Source organism: Leptodactylus fuscus, chromosome 1 (assembly GCF_031893055.1).
Source record: "Leptodactylus fuscus isolate aLepFus1 chromosome 1, aLepFus1.hap2, whole genome shotgun sequence".
NCBI classification, from domain to species: Eukaryota; Metazoa; Chordata; class Amphibia; order Anura; family Leptodactylidae; genus Leptodactylus; species Leptodactylus fuscus.
Window position 1 is genome coordinate 178669316 of NC_134265.1, and position 23962 is coordinate 178693277.

Sequence of the window (23962 nt, forward strand, 5' to 3'; positions counted from 1 at the left end):
TATGCCCCCAGACATGCTTCCCCTGCTGTCCCAGTGTCATTCCAGGGTGTTGGTATCATTTCCTGGGGTGTCATAGTGGACTTGGTGACCCTCCAGACACGAATTTGGGTTTCCCCCTTAACGAGTATATGTTCCCCATAGACTATAATGGGGTTCGAAACCCATTCGAACACTCGAACAGTGAGCGGCTGTTCGAATCGAATTTCGAACCTCGAACATTTTAGTGTTCGCTCATCTCTAATTGTTACCCTTTTCCTTGTCAGTATATATATACTATTGTAATAATGTGCATAACTTGCATGTGTACGTATAGCTTATATATATATATATATATATATATATATAAATATATATATATATATGTGTATATATATATATATATATATATATATATATATATATATATATATATATATATTCTTACCTGATAGTAACATTCTGCTGCTCCGTTGCGATGAAGGATGTTTTTCACCCCAAATCTTGCATTAGTAGAGTTGGTCCCTTTGTAAATTTTTTGCTGCCACACTAAGTGACTGGCATATGCACTATGCACGTAGCATTACCACAAAAAAACCTTTTTGCTAGCTGTAAATGAACTTTTGTTAACTTAATATGAAAAACCATTTATTGACTATTACATTTATTTAGATTAACCAGTGGAGTTAAGGGTGGATTGGAGCAGTGAAAGAATGATAGGCTGGGTTCACATGGGAATTTTTGGACCGGACTTTGACATGGAGGCCGACTCAGAATCCGGTCCAATAAACGGCTAGGGACGGAATTCCGCTCCAGATTAGGCGCAAATGAAAGGGCCTAGTCGGGAGGGAGGTGTTGCGCCATGAATGCTGCACTGGATTCCGCCGCGGGAATCCAGGGCAAGAAAGGGCAGGTCGCTTCTTTTTTCTACAAGCGGCACAAAACCTCTAGAGGAAAAAAGAAGTGAACGGCTACCATTGAAGTCAATGGGAGGCTTTTTTTTTTTTACTGGATTCTGAAAATCTGGTCCAAAAATCCCCATGTGAACTCAGTCTTAAATGAGATGCCATAGATGTCTAAATGGGTGATGATGAAGACACGTAGTGACATTTTAGCTAACTAAAAGCCAAGGAAGGAATGGATAAATCTTTTGAGCTAGGGGTGTTAAACACTACTGTACTACACTGATGTACTACTATAGATACAGTCATGGCTGTATGTGTTGGCACCACTGAAATCTCTCCAGAACATGAAGTATTTCTCCAAGAAAATGAACACAATTAAACATGTTTTGTCATATACTTTGTTAATTCCTGTGTGCGTATTTAAGCAACACAAACATATAGGGAATAAAAAAGCAAAAAATGATATAATTTCATGCAAAACTCCAAAATAATAATAATACATTTTATTTAGATAGTACTTTCCAAATTGTAGGGTTTAAGTACAGACTAGAGATGAGCGAACACTGTTCAGAACAGCCGTTCGGAACAGCACGCTCACAACACGCTCCCATAGAAATGAATGGAAGCGGCCGGCACGCGGGGGGTTAAGCGACCGCCTGTCGACAAAGCGTACGTGCCAGGTGCTTCCATTAGTTTTTATGGAAGCGTGCTGTTCGGATCGGCTGATCCGAACAGTGTTCGCTCATCTCTAGTACAGACAAAAAGATACATTAAAGAGTAATAGTCAATTAACACAATGGGACTAAGGGCCCTGCTCACAGGAGCTTACAATCTATGAGGTATGAGCCAGACAAAATTACTAGCACCTTCAACTTTAATATTTGGTTGCATGCCCTTTGGAAAAAATAATTGAAATGTATCACTTCCTATAAGCATCAACAAGTTTCTTACACTTCTCGAATGGAATTGTGGTCCACTCTTCCTTTGTAAACTGCTCCAGGTCTCTCATATTTGAAGGTTGCTTAACCCAACAGCAATTTTAAGATCTCTCCACAAGTATTCAATGGGATTTAGATCCGGCCTCAATGCTGGTCACTTCAGAACTCTCCAGCGCTTTGTTTACATCCATTTCTGGGTGCTTTTTGAAGTATGTTTCGCAAACCCAGCTTTCTGACATTGGGTCGCAATGTGTGGCCCAAAATCCATTGGTGGTCTACAAATTTCATTATGCCTTGCACACAGTCAATGCACCTAGTGCCAGAGGCTGCAAAAGAACCCCAAAAATCTTTGAACCTCCACCATTTCTTTAGAACTTGATTGGGCTGCTTATCCACCATCCGGACTATCCTGCCTTGCAACCTTTCATCAATTTTTCTCTTCCATCCATATCCAGTGAGATTAACCACAGTGTCATGGGTTGTAAACTTCTTGATTCTGTTGTACACCATTGACAAAGGAACTTTAAGACCTGTGTAGATGGACTTGAGATGATGATATGTTTCCACAAGTCTGGTTCTCAAGTCCTCCGATAGTTTTCTTTATTATGTTCTTCATGCTTAGTGTGGCACACACGGATACACAGGGATTGATTCAACTTCTCTCCTTTTAATCTGGTATCTCTTGTGATTTTTATATTGCCCACACCTGTTACTTGCCACAAGTGAGTTTGAATGAGCATCAAATGCTTGAAACAAAGGTATTTACCCACAATTTTTTAAAAAAATGCCAACAATTTTGTCAAGCCAATTTTTGGAGTTTTGTGTGAAATTATGTCCAATTTGCCTTTTTGCTTTTGTTATTTTGTGTTGTTCCAATACACACAAAGGATATAAACATGTATATAACAAGGCTTGTGTAAATACAATTTTCTGGGAGAAATACTTCATTTTCTGGAAAGCAGAGCCAACAGTTACGACCATGACTGTATAGGGCAGATTTTAAGGTTATCTCAAGACAGTGGACATGTGAGCTCAGCTAGAATGGAGACTAGTGAACTATGTTTAATAATTCTGGTAAGGTGGTGGGTTTAAATGGGGGAAATATCATGGATTATTTTGTTTCCAAACTGAGCTTTAGGAAAAAGAAGGAGGAGAAGAAGCAGCATATATACTTCATAGACACATTAGGACTCGGGACAGCACTGAGGTAACAGCTGGCGCAGGGATATCACTTCAAATACTAAAAGCCACTGGGTTTCAGGGAGACAATAAGTTATATTTAAGAGGATCAAGGAGAAGTCTGCTATATTAACATAGCCTTACTGATTTGTAATTGACAAAAACTTTGTTTTGCTGCTTTGTTGGTTTTAGGGGTCGTGTGTGGGCTTTATCCATCTGTACAAAATGCTATTTCCATTCCAACTGGAAATAAATACAAGGATTATGTTCTATTTATTTGTAATAATGGATATCATCTTATTGGGACACAGAATATAACATGTCTGGCTGATGGAAAATGGAGCCAACCTCTGCCACAATGTAAAGGTAGGTAATTGTAATTAAATAAAGCAATATTTATGGCTATTTAGTATACTGCATCACTTTAACATGGAAGGGAAGCTGTTATATTGAATATGGTGTCCTATTCATGACCAGCCAGATAGCTGACTGATACTGTCTGTGGTTTTATAGGAAAACCAAATTCATATAGTTTTATGTTTTAACCCCTTGAAATCCAAAACTTTGCAAAAAATAAAAAATAAAAAAAATTCTTGACATTTGTCTTTTTTCTACTTTTAAGTTATGCCATTTTGGGGAATGTATAGTTCTTTGTTTATTATTCAAATTTATATGAGAGACAAACAGCAAAAAAAACCAAAAACTGTAGTTCCTACTTTTTTTTTTGCCTGCAACAGATATCATCGTATGGGGATTTTTTATTTTTTTTTTTTTTCTAAGTTTGTAGACTGTGTGTTTTTGGACACAGGAATACATAATGTGTATGTGTTTCATATAGCAAGCCGCAGCCAAAAAGCTCTGCGTGAAAACTGTAACAGAAACGCATTGCGGTTTTTCCTGCTGCGCTTTTTACAGAAAGTCCACAGAATTTTCCTCTGTGGACTTTCTGTTTCAATTATACTTATACGGAAAACACCAGCATTTCCCGGCCTTATATGTGTTCTAGGAAAAGGCAAGTGATTTGAATTTTAATTTTTTCAATTTTTTTTTTTACTGTATTTTTTAGACCCCCACTAAACAGAGAGGCCTGTAGTAGAAGATAATGCCAGAAAAGCCTTAGAGCCTTCACTAGGTTCCCAATTATAATGGCAATGGATCGCTGGCCCCAGAACTTGTTCCAGAATGATCTGCACCAAAATGGTGGTGATAGAAAATGGCACCATTATCAGTACCCATGATCAGTGCGGGCATTGAATGTGGGCATTAGTATATTGTATAATATAGCAGAGACCCAGCAGTTATGGTGACTGCTTCTGAGCATCCGACATATTTAAATACGTGACATCTGCTGTACTATTACTTGTACTGTATTAATTTAAATCCCAGTTAAGGGTTTAACTCAATACTTGACAGTCTTCAGTATGTTAATGTGCATACAGTAATAACTGCAGGATTGCTTACTGGAGTCTCGCCAAAATGATTTGTATTTATCAGTCTACTCAACGGGGCAGAGTTATTAAAATGGTCTAAAAGCAAAACTGTCTTAGTTGCCCAAAGAAACCAATTCTATTTCAACTTTGATTCTGTATTCTGCACCTAAAAAAATGAAAGTTGTGCTGTGATTTCTATGGGAAACTAAGACAGTTGTGCTTTGAGACTGTTTTAATAAATCTGCCCCAGTATCCCCATACAGATGCACCCTTGGCTTGATAGAGCACACATAAGTTCTGAATAGAGAAATGATAGAAAGCTGCTGGCACACATTTTTTCTCCAAAAAACAGTCATGTCGAAACCAGTTTAGCTAGATATTGTATGTTCAGTGCTCTAAAGCCAAGCTTTTTTTTTTTTTTTTTTTACAGAGATAAAATGTGAAATCCCAACTGATTTAGAAAACGGGCATGTTGAATATAAGAATGGTACAGTTGGAAGCACTGTTACGTACCACTGTAACAACGGCTATACTATGGAGGGAGAAGACTTTGCCAAATGCACAAAAAATGGAAACTGGAGCCATCCTGCGCCTTTCTGTAAACGTGTGTGTTTATTTTATCATACCTATTTTTCATACAAATCCCTGCCTGTTTCAGGTCTACACAGTCATGTAAAGATACAATGGGTGGAACACATATAAAGCTGACTAGTTAGCCTCATTTAGTCAATCATATTTAAGATCCATATTGCATTGATCTTGAATATAGTGCTAATCTATATTATAATAATGAATGTCTATATATCTGTCCTGTTTGTCAGGCACACAAACAGATAAATGGCTGAGAAGGTTTTTATAAAGGATTATTATTAGAGATGAGCGAACACTAAAATGTCCGAGGTTCGAAATCCGATTCGAACAGCCGCACACTGTTTGACTGTTCGAACGGATTTTGAACCCCATTATAGCCTATGGGGGGAAATGCTCGTTTCAGGGGTACGCAACATTCGATAACATTATACTTACCAAGCCCACGAGTGACGGTCGGGCTGGATTCTCCTTGAAGTCTTCTCCTTGCGCAGCATCCCCGTGTCTTCTTCCGGGTGGAATTCACTCTGCCTAGGCATCGGGGCCTAGGCAGAGCCGACTGCGCATCCGAGGGCATGCCCGCGCATTCGCAGACGGCTCTGCCTAGGCTGGATGCCTAGGCAGAGTGAATTCCACCCGGAAGAAGACATGGGGATGCTGCACGGAGAAGACTTCTAAAGGTAAGAGAAGAACCAGCGTTGATTGGCAGAATGTATAGCATTCTGCCAATCAACGCTGGTTCTGCATTGAACCTTAAACTTCGAACAGCTAGTAGTGTTCGATCGAGTACAAGTATTTCGAATACCGTAGTATTCGATCGAACACCTACTCAATCGAACACTACTCGCTCATCTCTAATTATTATTATATTTTAATAGGATCATGAATAATACTGTAGAAATATGACATTGATTAGAAATGGTTTTTCATGCAGAATTTGTAAATAAAACAAATTATCCAAAAGACATTGAAAAAAAAGTTTGTCATGAAGCAGATAATTCATGTTAATTTTTTATTAACTTTTCATAAATATATAACTATGGGTGCATTCACACGGAGTAACGTGCTGCGTGACCTGGCACGTATACGCCGTGTGGGATTTTGAGCGCCGTATACGCTCCCATTGATTTCAATGGGAGTTAGTCTCGTATACGCCGCGTTATTTTGTGGCCGTGATTTCACTTTTCAGAGATAAATAGTACTTATTAGACTGCTCCCTGCTTATCTTCACTTCACAGTTTATTTGTACAGAAGTCTCTGTATTCAACCTTACATCAAAGTCTAGGGAGGGAGCTGGGTAATTGCCTTATTGTGGCAGTGGTTGTTCTATCTTGAAAGATGGAAGTTTCAGAGGAGCTCCCTCACTCAAAGTGTAGCAGAGTTTGGAAGCTGCAGTTATTTTTGTGTCATTTCTAGCAGCATCCTTCTCCTCTCCTTGGACTTCAATGTAAAAAATAACTCAAGCTGATAGGTGGTCAAAATAACTGTTATTGTGAACAGTTGGGCAGATGGAGCTAAAGTGATCTTCAAAAGGCATAACATTAAAGATGACACTGCTCTTTTGAGGTCTAGCCACAGATTTTCAATGATGTTCAGATCAGGGTTCTGTGAAGGCCATGTTAAAACTTTAGCTTGCAGTTTTCTAGGTAGTCTATGGTGGATTCAGACGTGTGTTTAGAATCATTATCCATTTTTAGAAGCCAAAGAATTTTCCGAAATTTAATTGAATCCAGTAGTGATAGATTTAAAACCCAAGAATGCATGTTGGGAGCCTTTTAGGCCTCCATGATTACATTTTTGCTATTATCTGCAAAATTACTTTAGATAGAATTTTGAAACTCCAGGTATTCCACAAGTATGTCGTTGTTGACAATATCCAGTTGTTCATATAATTTCTTTCATAGGCATTTTGGTGTAACAGTGCTTGTTTGGTGAAAACTGCATCTGTACGGATTGGGGGCCTTTTAGGCCCCCACTATTTTTTATGTAGTGTTTGTGTCTCAAGTTTCTTTATTTGTACTCAGTAATGCTGGTGAAGGGGCCAGGGTGTGGATAATAACATGTGAGGATGTCATATGATTTTTGGAGCTCAAAAACACAAGAGACAACACCAAGCAGCCTATAGTGTAGTATATCAGGTTTCAAATATTGGTATTTTAGAGCGGACAGGTTCTCACCTAGTGTGGTTGTACATTCACAACCATTTATGGAGCACTGGAACCGATCAGCAGAGGGTTCCTCTCTTTGTGGGGAGGGTTGAGCAGCAAAAATTCCAGGACACCCCAAGGTGTTTGTAGACACCCAGCATCTGGCACAGCTGTACAGCATTTCACACTTGATAAAGGGCTGTTTGAAGCCCGAAACGCATACTGTTATTGCCCGGTAAATAAAGCCGTTTTGGACTAATCTGTGGTGGAAGCACAATTCCTGAGGCCTGGTCCTTTTTGTCTATGTGATTTTTGGAGGGATTGATAAGGCCATGACATCATCTCAGGTCCTTCTGAACACAGTAATGAGCTGTGTATAGAGTACTGATGACAGTATACCCTGTGAGCTAATTGCTGAAGGACCTGTGATAAGATAAGCTGTTGAGGAGAAGTCTGATTCATTGTAATTCCTCACATGATAGAGCGAAGCGACTTGAAATGCTTGCCAAAGCAAACTAAAAAAGCAATGAAACAGTTTCAGATTATTCCAGAGCCAGGAGAGAGAAAATGAAAGCGTTGCTTCATGTGTCCAAGAAACATAGAGAGGAAAACTGAGCGATATTGTTCCACTTGTAAGGAAAATGTTTGCAAAGAACAATCTTCTGAAAAAATAACATGTCAGAATTGTTTGGAAGACTAATATAATAGAAAAGTGTGTGTTTTCATATCTTTGTGTGAAATTTAAAAAAAAAAAAAAAAAAAAAAAAGATTTTTTGGTGTTTTCGGTGAGAAATTATAATTAAAAATTATTAATTAAAATTTTGTCCACTATTCATAATTTAATTTAGCAATTTTGAAAAAAACTTGTGAAAGTTATTTAAGTGTGTTTTTCTATATTATTTGCATGGTGGCCTAAAAGGCCCCAATACATTAATATGTATATTTTTAATGTCATGCGTTCTAGGGTTAAAACTAGAGATGAGCGAACAGTAAAATGTTCGAGATTCGATATTCATTTCGAGTAGCCCCTCAATATTCGACTACTCGAATATCGGATCCTATTATACTCTTTGGGGGGAAAATGCTCATTTCAGGGGTGGGCAACGTTCGATCAAATTATACTTACCAAGTCCATGAGTGAGGGTCGGGCTGGATTCTTCTCCCTACGCAGCGTCCCCGCGGCGTCTTCCGGCTCTGAATTCACTCTGCCAGGCATCGGGCTTGGACAGAGCCGACTGCGCATGCCTGCACTACAAGTGGGCATGCGCAGTCGGCTTTGCCCAGGCCCGATGCCTGGCAGAGTGAATTCAGAGCCGGAAGACGCTGCGGGGTAGCTGCACGGAGAAGACTTCTAAAGGTAGGAGAAGAACCAGCATTGATTGGCCGACTGTATAGCACTCGGCCAATCAATGCTGGTTCTGCATCAAACTTTTCCATTCAAATAGCGAGTGGTACTCGATCAAGTACGAGTATTTCGAATACCGTAGTATTCGATCGAATACCTACTCGATCGAATACTACTCGCTCATCTCTATTTAAAACGTATTCTTGCTGGATAACTGAAGCTATTTGTAATGCAGGGAATATTGAGCTTTATATCAGAAACACCAGATTACTAAAGAAAAAAAGGTTAAACCTATTTTGATTAAAAAAAAAAAAAAAAAAAAGGCATTCTAGGGTGATCATCTATTTTTAAAGAGGAGGACTTATGAAGACAGTTCCTGTTCATGTACTTCATTAGGATACATTAGGGTAAATGAATCCTTCCCACATAATATAATATATTCACAGCGTAATGAAGCAGCTCGAAGATTTTTTGTTTTATTTGTGTATCTGAAAAAAATTCTGATGTATCTGAAAAAAAATTGCTTTATTACATTTGCACTAAAGCTGATCAAGGCAAACTATCAAAGATCAATCCAAGGAATTAATTATAGCAGCATAAATAAAGAGAGTTTAATGACTATATATCATTGTGTTTTATCAGTAACCTTTATATATATTTTTTTCCATCAGCAAACCCTTGCCCTGTGCCATTTGTGATTCCTGACAACGCTCTTCTGACTGAAACTGAATTCCATGTTGGCCAACAATTGTCTATAAAATGTCGAAAGGGCTATCGTCTTATTGGCCAATCCATTATAACATGCAATGCGGATTTAACCTGGACAGAAACAAATTCCAAATGCGAAAGTAAGTCTCATCCTGTAAAATCATGTAAGTCAATGGATTATGTACAAAAAGATTTACTTACTACTGCACTCAGGCAATCTGCTGATCTCCTTGGGTCCAGTTGCTAAAATGGGCAACCACAGTACTGCATAACCTACAATTTCTGTTCTCATCTCTGGCTAGAGCAAGTCCCATGCAAGAAGAACCTTCACTCTATCATGTACATATGTTATACAGAATACAGACTTTACTTGTTTAAGTGAGGAGACAAAAAAGGGTCCCTTGGATTGACATGAATGAATACAAGAAGACAACTGTAACATCCGGCCGCATGCTGCGGCGCAGGAGATGTGTTCAGTTGTGATTTTTTTCCGTTTGGTTCTCCTTTCTCTGTCTGAACACTGCCCTATTCTTTCACCTTGGTAATTGATTTTCCACCACACCCATCTCCTTCACCTTCAGTTTGCTCTGATCCTCTAAAGGTTAATCTGGCCTTGCTCTGTGATTGACAGCTGCCTTCCTGTCAACTCCATGGGCGGATTTTTCCTCCCTATTTAACCTTGGTTCCTATTCACACCAGCGCTTGCTATTGCCGTGCGCATACCTTATCTGACTTTCGCTGTTTTTGATTACTCTATTATACTTGACCTTTGGCTTTCCTCACTGACTTCTCTTTTTGGACTCCGATTTGGTACTGTATTGCCCGACTGTTACTGACCCTTGGCTAAGTTGACTTCCCATTGTTGTTGTTCGTCTTGTCTGCGTTTTGTGTGTCACATACTCAGGGAGGGACTGTCCTCGTGGTTGCCGCCTATTACGTAGCATAGGGCCTGGCAATAGGAAGGGAGAGCGGGGGGCATAAGCCTAGGGCTCACTGTCTCGTGTCCCGGTTCCAGGGTTTCCTAACAACAACAGGAAACGATAAATGACACTACTAAGATATAAGCAGTGTGAACACATTCATATCAGGATCCAAAATTAACATCTAGTTTTAAGTATTAGAAATCCATTTTATAGTATGTGTCCACATGTCTACATTCACATGGTCACATAAGACCAAACTGTGGTGAAACAATGGTACCAAACTCTTAAATATTGGGATGTAAGTGGAAGGATTCTCCAATCCAGATATATCTGTAGCTAAATTGCTTTTGAAAGTGACCCAGGGATTGTGGCTAACATTAGGAGGGTTCTATGTAACCCCTGCTCAGCTGGTCACCACTATTCTTGGATCAAGATCACAAGCAGAATGGGCTTAAAAAGGGTCATACTATTGACCGAAACATTGCCTTGATATACTGCTAACGCTAGGTTCACACCTACGTTCTTCTTTCCGTTCTGTGCTTTCCGTCTTCTGCATGCCAGAAGACGGAAAGCACAGACCGGGTCCGGCCGTGAGCAGCGGTGAGCGTTTTATGCTCTTCGCCGCGAAACCGGATTTTTTTATCCGGACACAGAGTACTGCATGTCCGATTCTGTGTCTGGATTATAAAACCCGGTTTCGCGGCGGAGAGCGCAAAACGCTCACCACCGCTCACGGCCGGACATCTCTCTCACCCATTCAAATGAATGGGTGAGAGAGACTCCAGCAGGTTTCCGTCTCCTGCCTCTGTTTTAGGCAGGAAACGGAAACCTGCAGTACGGAGAGGGCGACGCAGATGTGAACGAGCCCTGATACTATTTGAAATTTGATGTACATTGGTGGATGATCTTATTTTTGGATTAAATTAAATGACATAAACTTTTTGTACACTAACAAGAGCCTGCCGTGGTTCTGCTACACACATAAGACCAAACAGCACCCAAAAAGTTCCATATGTTGACCAAATACCTGATGCCTACAGTCAACATCCTTCAACATCAAAAATTAAACGCCATTAATATCTCTCACTGTAAATTGCTGGTGCTGTATGTATATAGTATTGGCCAGGTTCATGTTGTTTGCCTTGTTCATCAAGAAAGATGTTAAACTGAAGAATGAAGCTTAAAGATTCTTTGTATTTTTTTAAAGAAATATCTTGTGGTCCACCTATTCGCGTGCAAAATGCAATGATCCGAGGATTGTTTCATCATTACGGAGACATGGTAACATATTCTTGTTACAGCGGATACATGTTAGAAGGGTCATTTAGGAGTGTTTGCTTAGAAAATCAGACATGGACTTCACCTCCTTCCTGCAAAGGTATTGTAGAATGGTTTATGAATATTGAAATATGAAGTATTATATATAAGTATTTTGTAAATTAACTAAATTATACAACTGCTCTTTTTTTAAGTTTAGCTAGGCAGATTTAAGGGGTTGTGTTACCAAAGTGAGACTTCACCTATCCACGTCATAGATCATAACTTGGTGATTGGTAGAAGTTCGACCACTGTGACCCACATCGATCTCAAGAACGGGTCTTGGTGACTGCAGTGGCAAGTTGCACAATGCCACTCCATTCATTCTCTATGGGACTACAGGAGATTTCTGATTTAATAATTTACATTGGTGGCCATAAAGCCATTATTACATATAGATTTCACAGCACTCAAATTCATTGTCCAAGTTGCCAAGTTGGATCTTAACCCTTGCACCATATACAGTATAAAAATAGATCCAGCACTCATAATCATTACAAGTTGTAGTTGAGTATTTAATCTTTTTTTTTTTTTTTTTTTTACAAAAAACATCACTGATTAGTGGTTTATGCTAAATAGACACTCATCTATAATTCATATGATCGCTTGTATATAATACAGGATTGTGGGAGGTGACAGCTCAAGTAAGCTCCACCTGCACACGATCGTAGTGGATTTACTGTCCGGATTACAACAGTCATCCACAATCATGGCTCTTGTATGGACTGTGCCACAAATGTGGACAAAAATAGGACATGCTTCATATTTTGCAGCACTTGCATCCTTATTTCCCCAGTACTAGTTAATATAATATTCCTATTTATGCTCCTCCACTTTATTCTCGCCATCTGGTGGAATATGTGCATTATTTGGAGGTGTTGGGCAGCACGGTGGCTCAGTGGGCAGCAGGTGGCTCAGTGGTTAGCACTGCAGCCTTGCAGCACTGGAGTCCTAGGTTCAAATCCTGCCAAGGAGTTTGTATGTCCTCCCCGTACTTGCGTGGGTTTCCTCCAGGTACTCCGGTTTCCTCCCACACACCAAAGACATACTGATAGGGAATATAGAATGTGCGCCCTATATGGGACAGTGACTGTCAATATCTGTAAAGCGCTGCGGAATATGATGGCGCTATATAAGTAAGCATAATAAATAAATAACAAATAATGGGTGTGATACTGCAGACTAAACTGTCTCATCCTTTGGTGCATAATTCTGCTCCCATGACATTACCTATCTGCAGGGAAGCGTGCGCCTCTTACATTCAACAAATACCAGAAAATACCATCATAAAAAGCACATTATATTTGAGAAAACAAAAAAAATTACCAGTTATGCCAGAAAAGTTAATGGCAGTTTGACAGAACAACAAAGAAAACCATGTCCTTAAACCTTAGATTTGCATAGACCACCGGCAGTGAGACGCTCGGGATGATTCTTAGTAAACATCAGGGACATTTTACCTGCTTATATTTATAGGCTGAAATCCAGCAACATTCTAGGACGGTTCTTTGGATATAATTTACCTTATATCATGCTCTTATGCATAATGTGCTCGCTGCTGTTAGCCTAATATTAGTTTTTATTGCTAAAGTCATGTTTATATTTGCATTCGATTTCACAAAATAATGTAAAAAGTGTTTAATCATTTGCGAATCATTCAGTAAAAAATCCCCAGCAAATTTCAGCTCAATAAAAATGATAACTGCAGCCCATAAAACTCATATTTCCTTTCCAAATAAATGTATACTGCTCAAAGGAACATGCAAGAGGATAAATGATTGATCTTTGGAGAGCCATTTGATATTTTGTATCAGAGTATATGGATAAATGATAAATGGAATAATAAAGAATGCCTTAAAAGCCTTTATTACCTGAGATACTTAGAGGACCTGTCACCAAGCACATGATTTCATTCCTCCCATGCCCCAGAACAATTTGCCATTTTTATTTTTTATATCTGTCTACCTGTTAAACAGATATGACCCCTGGACAATCATATGTAAATTAGACCTTGTACACCAAGTCGACCGGAACCTTTTGTTTTTCTCATAGAGAATACCACCCACTTGAACAATAAGAGATAATTTATGTAACAATTAGGGTTGAGCGATCGTGTTCGGAAAAGATCGGATTCCAAGAAAATTTCACGATCGCGATCGGAATTCCGAGCATGATCTATTTAGGTGGGATCGAGATCGAGGATTATTTCCCCACTATTTCCCCTTAGCCTTCACACTGAGTATATAGTGTATACTCAGTGTGAAGGCTCCACTGTGGTTCCATAGGAATGAATGGAAGCAGCCGGCACACAGCCTTAACCCCCTGCGCGCCGGCTGCCTCCATTCATTCTAAAGGGAGACTAAACTAACATGTCTCGTAGCTACTTACCTCCAGAGATGGCTGCTCCTCTGCTCCGGTGTTCTTCTCGCTGCCACTCCACGCTGCAGTCTTCTTTGCCTCACTGCTCCGCCTCCCAGGTTAGTGTTTAAAGAGCTAGGAAGGCGGGGCTTGTGGCCTAGGAGAGTGTGGGTGGGTACAGGGCGGGAAGACGTGACGTCTCCCCTCCCAGTACCCGCCCACAAGCTTGTAACCCGCTCACACTCTCCTAACATGGGAGGCAGGGAGCAGCGAGGCAAAGAAGACTGCAGCGTGGAGTGGCAGCGAGAAGAACACTGGAACAGCGGAGCAGCCATTTCTGGAGGTAAGTGGACTCCAGGGGGGATTAAGTAGCCAGAGGATTAAAAAAAAATCCTCTGGCTACTTAGTGATTCACTACACAGCCTGGATTCTAACAATTAAAGCGTTCAATTGTTAGATTCCATGCTGTATAGTGAATAGGATTGCTTTTAAAATCCGATCTCCGATTAATAAAAAAATCCCATTGACTTGCATTGGGATCGGAATTGGGATCGAGATTGGGTTCGAATGAAAAATGATCGGAAATCGGATTTTAAAATTGATCCTGAAAAGTCAAGATTGGCTCAACCCTAGTAACAATCTTCCAAGGGACAAATCTTTGGCATGGGTGGACAAATTTTACCAAATTGATCAGGGGTGCAGCAAGAATGAAATGATCAGATTTATTATTTTGTTCCTGATAACAGGTCCTCTATTCTATGAGGTGACCTCAGGCTTCCGTAACATGGTGCAGCTTTGGTTAATTCAATTCAACTAACATGAACCTAACCAGAGACAAGTTACATATGAAGCTGTTGAAGATGTTGTGTGATCTGAGTTATGCAGCATTTGCAACATATGAGTCACACTCAAATAGAAATGAATGGGAAAAGGTGAACAATAGTAGCTTTGGTACTGGTTAATTTTTCATGTTAAAGGGGACCCTTCACCCCCTCCAACAATTCTTGTTCTTAGAATCTGTTAACCACCACTCCACTGACTCCAGCACATTTGGAATTTTTGTCTAGCCCTGACCATTCCATGACCACAAGCACACTTAGTTTTGATGCCTGATATTTAAGCCCCGTGATGTCAGAAGGGCAGTGTCGGGCAGGGTGTGTGACTCGGAGCTCCAATCAGTGTCAGAGCTCAGAATCACAGCCCATCTCTGCCCCTGCCGGACACCACCCTCCTGACAGTACAGAGTCAGAATAGTATATCAGACACCAAACTAACAACAAACTAAACCAAACTAACAGCATTGATTGCTTGGGAACAGTGAGGTCTAGAAAAAAATGTAATCTGTTTTGGAATCAATGGAGGGGCACCTATTGGAGTCGGGAAGAAATTTTTTCCCCTAAAATGGGCCAATTGGCATAAGCCTCATGGATTTTTTTTATTTTTTTTTGGCCTTCCCCTGGATCAACACTGTAGGGGACTGTAGGGTTATAGGTAGGACTTGATGGACTGATGTCTTCATCCAACCTCATCTACTATGTAACTATATTGATTGATGCAAGCAGCTCGACTTGTTGTAGGTGCTAAAGGGTCCACTTTAATCCAACATACAGTCCTATGAAAAAGTTTGGGCACCCCTATTAATCTTAATCATTTTTAGTTCTAAATATTTTGGTGTTTGCAGCAGCCATTTCAGTTTTATATATCTAATAACTGATGGACACAGTAATATTTCAGGATTGAAATGAGGTTTATTGTACTAACAGAAAATGTGCAATATGCATTAAACCAAAATTTGACCGGTGCAAAAGTATGGGCACCTCAACAGAAAAGTGACATTAATATCTAGTAGATCCTCCTTTTGCAAAGATAACAGCCTCTAGTCGCTTCCTGTAGCTTTTAATCAGTTCCTGGATCCTGGATGAAGGGATTTTGGACCATTCCTCTTTACAAAACAATTCAAGTTCAGTTAAGTTTGATGGTCGCCGAGCATGGACAGCCCGCATCAAATCATCCCACAGATGTTCAATGATATTCAGGTCTGGGGACTGGGATGGCCATTCCAGAACATTGTAATTGTTCCTCTGCATGAATGCCTGAGTCGATTTGGAGCGGTGTTTTGGATCATTGTCTTGCTGAAATATCTATCCCCGGCGTAACTTCAACTTCGTCACTGATTCTTGAACATTATTCTCAAGAATCTGCTGATACTGAGTGGAATCCATGCGGCCCTCAACTTTAACAAGATTCCCGGTGCCGGCATTGGCCACACAGCCCCAAAGCATGATGGAACTTCCACCAAATTTTACAGTGGGTAGCAAGTGTTTTTCTTGGAATGCGTTTTTTTTTGGACGCCATGCATAACGCCTTTTTGTATGACCAAACAACTCAATCTTTGTTTCATCAGTCCACAGGCTTGTCCAAATGTGTTTTTGCATACCTCAGGCGACTCTGTTTGTGGTGTGCTTGCAGAAACGGCTTCTTTCTCATCACTCTCCCATACAGCTTCTCCTAGTGCAAAGTGTGCTGTATTGTTGACCGATGCACAGTGACACCATCTGCAGCAAGATGATGCTGCAGCTCTTTGGAGGTGGTCTGTGGATTGTCCTTGACTGTTCTCACTATTCTTCTTCTCTGCCTTTCTGATATTTTTCTTGGCCTGCCACTTCTGGGCTTAACAAGAACTGTCCCTGTGGTCTTCCATTTCCTTACTATGTTCCTCACAGTTGAAACTGACAGGTTAAATCTCTGAGACAACTTTTTGTATTCTGCCCATGTACAACTATGTTGAACAATCTTTGTTTTCAGATCATTTGAGAGCAGGCTGCCCATGCTCGGTGACCATCAAACTTAACTGAACTTGAATTGTTTTGTAAAGAGGAATGGTCCAAAATCCCTTCATCCAGGATCCAGGAACTGATTAAAAGCTACAGGAAGCGACTAGAGGCTGTTATCTCTGCAAAAGGAGGATCTACTAAATATTAATGTCACTTTTCTTTTGAGGTGCCCATACTTTTGCACCGGTCAAATTTTGGTTTAATGCATATTGCACATTTTCTGTTAGTACAATAAACCTCATTTCAATCCTGAAATATTACTGTGTCCATCAGTTATTAGATATATCAAACTGAAATGGCTGCTGCAAACACCAAAATATTTAGAACTAAAAATGATTAAAATTAATAGGGGTGCCCAAACTTTTTCATAGGACTGTATATTTTATCAGGAAATTACTTTTATTTGTTATAAATTCATTCAGTGATTTTTATTTTACATAGAAAGACAAAAGGAAATGGCATTTACTACATCATTGTATTGGGGCGGTGGTTGAAATTTGTGACCCACCCCGCACACTCCCGAGCTTGGTTGTGATTGCTATCCTTTGCATAGAAGTTATGACATGCTTTATACAAGGCTAATACATCAAGAAGAGTGTTTAACCAGGCAGATTTATCTTTTTGAAGTCAGGATAATAAGTGACAAGCCCCTCAGCCTAGACGATGTAATGGCTGCAGTTTTCTTTTGTCACCTTTGTTAATGACAGGTAGTTATATTTAAGAGACAGCTGAACTGATATTTTATAACCCTAAGGGATAAAGATAACTCAGTGGCTTATATGTCCTATGTCTTTTTGATTTTAGGTAAAGGTTCTCTAAATTCTTCTCAGTTAATAGAGAAGCCCTAGCTGTGTATGCTACTACCGTCACTTTGTTATAGGAAACCTATCACATTGCTCATGCAGTCTGATCTGGACAGACGCTTAACAGATTGTTCATTGGTTTTGTAGTGAAAAATTCATGTTATTTTGATTCCTGCTCATTCTGGGCTTAGGAGTCCAATTGGCAGTCTTAGCAGTGTGCATACAGAGATGGCTGTCAGTCACAGAGTAGGATTACTCACTGGAATTCTAAGGTCAGAATAAGTAGGAATTCAAATGAATGAATTACAAGTCATACTGAATCTTTTCCTACAAAACAATACATGTATCTATTAGATTACTCCTGCTCTAGAGCAATGTCTGCACATCAAATTGCATGTTCAAGGTGACAGGTTCCTGCAGAGATGTTTTGCTGCAATTATAATGCTTTCAGATGTAGATTGAGCTACATGGAAAAATATTCTGCTTCTTTGTAATAAACAGATGAAAATATATTTTGAAAACACTGAGGTCCTCGCCTTTGGCTTCTTTCAGCCAAAGTCTTTGGTCTTATTTACATCAACCTGTGAAATAAATGTATCCGACTGGGCTGGTCAGGCATCATGAGAAAAACATTAAAAAAATATATAATAATAACAAATAATAATAATAATAATAATAATAATAATAATAATAATAATAATTATTATTATTATTATTATTATTATTACATAAATAATAGATTTACATCTCAAGATGTATTTTAAAAAAACTGTCCTTAGAAGACCTTTTAATTAGTTAACTGCAACCTCAAATACACAAACAACAGATTCCACCATTTTATTATTTATTATACAAAAGTAACACAAAATGGAAAAGCTATATGAGACATAATAAGTACACCCCATGAATCAATAACATGTAGAACCTTTAGCAACAATAACTCAAAATAACGGTTTTCTGTATTACTTTATCAGTCTCTCACATCATCTTCTTTACAATGTTGCTTAAAGGGGTATTCCAGTAACCCTTGTTCACCAACCTGCAGGCTGTGTGCTCTCTTCACTTCCTGGTTTTCTCGGCACATTGGTGGGCGGGGTTTCACTTGCTCTGCTATCTGCTATGTTTGCAGTCAGTAATGAGGGATTGGTTGTAAATGCATTACCACAGTATGAAGCTGATGTAGCAGAGCTGGATTTGAGTCAGCTTGCATTACATACAGAGGTAACGGACTCCTTATCTCAGCCCTTATCAGCCAAATTCAATTAAACCAGAATCAGAAATCCCGGAGCTCTCACCTCCCCCCTCCCCTATCTGAGGAGCTCTGTTACTGGTCAGACATAAACAGCTCAGAGCTTCTGCCGAACACTCAGCCCCTCCCATCCCCCTGAGAGCAGGCAGCTACTTCACTTGGGAACTGAGCAGATAAGCCCAGTGGCCATAGAAACGAAGTGTAAACAATGAAGTGAATAAATTAAGATAGCGACCAAACAAAGCAGTTTTGATAAAGCAATGTATTTATGAAAAGTCTTAAATGCACATAAACTAGCAGTATAGATAGGATGCTTTTCATGGGACAACTCCTTAAAGTTCAGAGGTTTGTGGATATTCATTTATACAAAAGTTTCTTAAACCCCACACACATAGCAGATAAACATGTAATGGATGTTTTCTTAATGCCTGTTACATGTCAATGAAGACATACATATCTGTTTTTTAGCGTATCATTTTAACAGACCATTAAGAAATAGGACGTCAATGGTTTAATTTTTTTTGTCCAATAAAATGGATTTGCATCAGTGAGATGCCATTAAAAACTAGTCAGTTGGGACAAAAAAAAACTAGACCAAAGTTCATCTATTTTTTAACTGACATCTAGAGACGGATGACAAACTGATACAAAATGGACATTAAAACAGGAAAAAAAGGAAAGACTTGGCACACTGATAGAAAAAGGACCCCTACCCGCCGGAGGAATTTCCATTTATAACACTCTGCCTTCTAAACCTTTCAAAATAACTGTTAGGGTGCATTCACACAATGTAAAGTGCAGCGTGATCTGGCACGTATACGGCGTGTCAGAGTTTGCGCAACGTAAAAGCTCCCATTGATTTCAATGGGAGTTAGGATCGTATACGCCGCATTATTTTGCGGACGTGATTTTGCAGGCTTTGTTTTTACAGAGTCAACTCTGCTGCCGAAATGACATGTCACCTATATTCTATGTATGTTTCGTTATGATTCTGGGAATACCAAATTTATATAGTTTTATTTACATCTTAACAAAAACCTCAAACTTTGCAAAATATTTTTTTCTAAAATTGGCCATATTCTGACACTTGTGACTTTTTTATATTTCATTGTACAGGGATGCACAGGATGTCTCTTTTTTTTTGCAGGGTCAGGTTTACTTTGTAGTTATGCCATTTTGGGGACTGTCTATTGCTTTGATCAGTTTTCATTCAAATTTTTATTAGAGGTAAAACAGTCAAAAATGGCAGTTTAGCACTATTGATTTTTTTTCACCGTACAGGAAAAATATTTTTATAAGTTTGTAGACCTGGTGTTTTCCTAATGTGTATGTGCTTTACAGTGATTTGTAACTTTAATATGTATTCTAGGAAAATGGGGGTGATTTAAACTTTTAGTTCTTTTGGTTTTGTTATTTTTTTTCAATTTCTTAAGAATATAATTGCATTAGACCCTTAGGAGTTTTGAACCCCAGGGGTTCTTATCACTAATGCAATGCATTGCAATGCTAGTGCATTGCAATGTATCAGTATTTGTATGACAGGCTACATAAAGCATCCTTCCATACAAATGTATGGAAGAAAAGCTTGGGAGCCTTCAAATGGGCAAACCTATGGATTTACAGCAAAACACAACTCCATATCCATACCTCGGATCCCCTTCAAAAAAACGCGCGGTTTTCGCCTGCAGTTTCTATAGCACATATAGGAAAAAAAACCCTAGCGAAAACCGCTAGCGAAAACCGCATCAAAAACCTCGTCAAAAACCGCGTGGAATGCAAAAAACAGCGTCAAAAAAACTCCTCGAGGTTTTTTACCTCGCACAAATAAGCTAGGCGGTTTTCACGTGTGAACTGACCCTAAGTCGGAAACTGAGGAGCTAAGTAGGAAAAAAAAACACTACTTAACCAAATGCTGGCGGACATAGGTGTGGCATTGTTTAAATTGCCAGCTACCTATACGCTGTAGGTCTCAAGACTAAAACTACAACCAGCCACCTCAGTAGCCTTGCCAGTGCGGAAAGAATGCAATGCTTAGAAAGTGACGTTTAACCCTGGCACCCACAAGCAATTAGAGGAAAGGGCCGTAAATTGTCACCTAGACAAAAATGACCCATCCTCATGACACTATAGAGGCCCATTGTCTTGCTGAGGCAGCAAAGGAGAAAAATTCAACATGTCATACCAACAACGACCATCAATCATACACACTTCCCAGACCCCACTTGATCTGTCTTGGAACGGCAACAATATCGCCCACAAACCAATCTTCACCCTGATAGATACTGTAGAGTAAAACTAGTTCTCCTACCCAAAGAGCCAGATGAAAAAGTACTGATTCAAAGTGGGAGTGAAATACCTTTACTAGTAGTTGCCCAAGCCGCTCCAGCAACAAAATTGTCACCGGATGGCGCATACCCAATAAAGGTCACCCCCTTAGAAAACCTTTTAATGTCCTTTGGACCAAATGTGCATAATTCAACAAGTGAAGATAAGCTTGCCCAGTAAAAACTGAAGATCCCACAGAGGAACCTTCCACACATGCAGATCCCCTCAAACGTACTCCAGCAGGTCAGACAACAATTCACCCGAAAGCAAAACTCCATGGCAACAGAATCCCAAGAAACTCAAACAAGTACACAGGCCAACCATCTTCTCCGGGGAAAAAGTATGTATATAGTTACAAATGTTTAGCAACACCAAAATACTAAATATAAATGCACTGGAGACACGTAAAATAAGAACTAGAAACCTGTAACCTCCATAAATATTAATAATACATACACCAATGTTAAAAAATACATAGTAGTATTCATTTATAAAAAGGAACTAAATTGTCACAAGTTAAAAGCAGAGGAGAAGGTTGCAACTACATACACAATCAGATTAACTACCAATTTCTCTAGCTTCAAAGGAATCCTGGGGACACATCTTTACAGACATCACTATCAAATTTAATAATCTAAACCCTTCCGCAGATAGAATCCCTAAAACGAACTCTCCACTGTTCATACTCCTGCATTAGGCCACAGGATACAATGCCTTATCGATATTTCCAGACATCATATGCACGTTAAAGGACACTGACTGGTGACAGCTCACACATTGTAATTTATATGAATGATGAAAATAACCTTTATCACAAAAATGGCAGGACCACTGTACAGTCCCTGACAAAAGTTCTGTCGCTTCTCCATGTTGTGGAATCAAAAGCTTATAACCTGACTTTAAATTCATCTATTGGTTTAAGAAATGACTCATATGAAGGCTGAAATCTTCCCAAATGTGTTTTTTACTAAGAAAATTAATTGGCTTCAATGGCGAAATATTGATCATTTAATGAACACAGAAAGGTCAGATTTTGGCAAGACAAAAGTTTTGTCGCCTTGTCATGTGATGCCCCCAATCCTAGTGTACAGCCTTGCCGGTGCTCACTAATTGATCGGTTAATTAGTGGGTGTGTATAAGAAGAACTCCAGCACCCCAAACCTTCACTTGAACTGCAACTTCACCTCTGACAACATGCTAAAAATCAACCAAAGTCTTGATTATCAAGAGGCTGAAGACCAGATCCACTGCAGAGGTGGCTGGCACCTTTAATGTGTGTCAGGGTCAAGTACGAAGAATTAAAAAAAAGATTTGAACAGACTGGAGATGTTCTTGACAAGCCCAGGTCCGGCAGATGCTGCAAGACATTTGCTCAGGAGGAGCGTTTGTAGGTTAGAAAATCAAAAGCCAACCCCTCTTCCACTGCAGCAGAGCTCCAACAGACCTGGTCACCTCAAATCCCTGTGTCAACTAGAACAGTTTGTAGGATTCTGCCTCAAAATGGCCTCCATGGTGGAATTAGTGCCCAGAAGCCAGCACTAACCAAAAGGCAATTAAAGGCCCACAGCCTGCTAAACGGATGGACAATGGAAAAGTGGCAGAAGGTGGAATTCTCAGATAAATCTTCAGTTGAATTACTCCACGGCCATTGCAAATACTGCAGGAGACCTACTGGAGCCCGTATGGATCCAAGATTCCACCACCAATCTTAACTGTTTTCTGGGTGTAAGATCATGGTTTAGAGTTACATTCAGTATGGGGGGTATGCTAAACATTTGCAAGGTGGAAGGCAATGTCAATAGCCTAAAATATCAAGAAGTATTAGCTTCCCTTTACATTCCCAATCATAAAAGGGGTCAAATTTTGCCACAGGATGGAGCTCCATCTCATACATCCATCTCTACATTAAAGTTCCTCAAGGCAAAGAAGATGAAGGTGCTCGAGCACTGGCCAGCCCAGTCACCAGACATGAACATCATTGAGCATGTTTGGGGTAGGATGAAAGTGGAAGCTTGGCAGACAACTCTGGGAGACATGTATGCAGGGTTTTTCTGTCCGCTTGAGAAGTCGGACATCTTCACTTGCGGACAGGGAAGGACGGGCACGGAGTGCAAAAGAACGCACCCGATGCCCATTGAAATAAATGACAGGTGTCACGGACACAGTTAGTGTCCGCTCCTAATGTCTGTGACAGATTTTGAGCGGACACTAGGAGCGGACACTACCTGTCGGACACCGACGGTAGTGTGAACGCCCCCTTAGACTGCATTCTTTGCTATTACTGATGACTTCATGAATAAATTGTCTGAATCATTGTTGAAATGCATGGATACCGTCCTTCAAGCTCATGGAAGTCACACAAAATATGAAATATGGCTCTAATAGCACCACAACTTCACCAATGTTAGGAAACATATCTTATTTGAACTGAATATTTGTATTCAGTTCATATTTGAACTGAATTACTGGTTTGATTTTCACATTACTTTATGTGGGTGACAAAACTTTTGTCTTGCCAAAATCTGACCTGTGTTCATTAAATGATCAATATTTCGCCATTGAAGCCAATTTATTTTCTTAACAAAAAAAACACATTTGGGAGGGTTTCAGCTTTCATATGAGTCATTTCTAAAACCAATGGATGAATTTAAAGTCAGGTTATAAGCTTTTGTTTCCACAGCATGGATAAGCGACAGAACTTTTGTCAGGGACTGTATAAGCAATGCTAGCTCGTATGCTGTCCCTGCTACCTCATATGTCACTTCCTCTACCTCATAGATTGTAAGCTTTTATGAGCAGGGCCTTTACGACCATTGTGTGAATTGCCTTACTACTCTGTAATGCCTCATTTTGGCTGTACTTAACCCCTTCCCGACATGCGCCGTAATAGTACGGCGCGTGTCGGGTCTGTAACTATGGCGACCGCCCGGGAGCCGG

At 39.7% G+C, this 23962-nt stretch overlaps 1 protein-coding gene across 2 annotated transcripts in view; it reads left to right on the plus strand.

The window, feature by feature from the left end:
- SVEP1 (sushi, von Willebrand factor type A, EGF and pentraxin domain containing 1) overlaps positions 1-23962 on the plus strand; it is a 260025-nt gene that overhangs the window by 219220 nt on the left and 16843 nt on the right. The window contains exons 43-46 of one of the 2 annotated variants that reach the window (XM_075280352.1): positions 3191-3364; positions 4859-5032; positions 9180-9356; positions 11347-11517. In XM_075280352.1, coding sequence (XP_075136453.1) covers positions 3191-3364; positions 4859-5032; positions 9180-9356; positions 11347-11517 — 696 coding nt within the window. Of the gene's footprint in view, positions 1-3190; positions 3365-4858; positions 5033-9179; positions 9357-11346; positions 11518-23962 lie in introns of those variants that run through there. The other variant, XM_075280353.1, reaches the window with a different exon arrangement.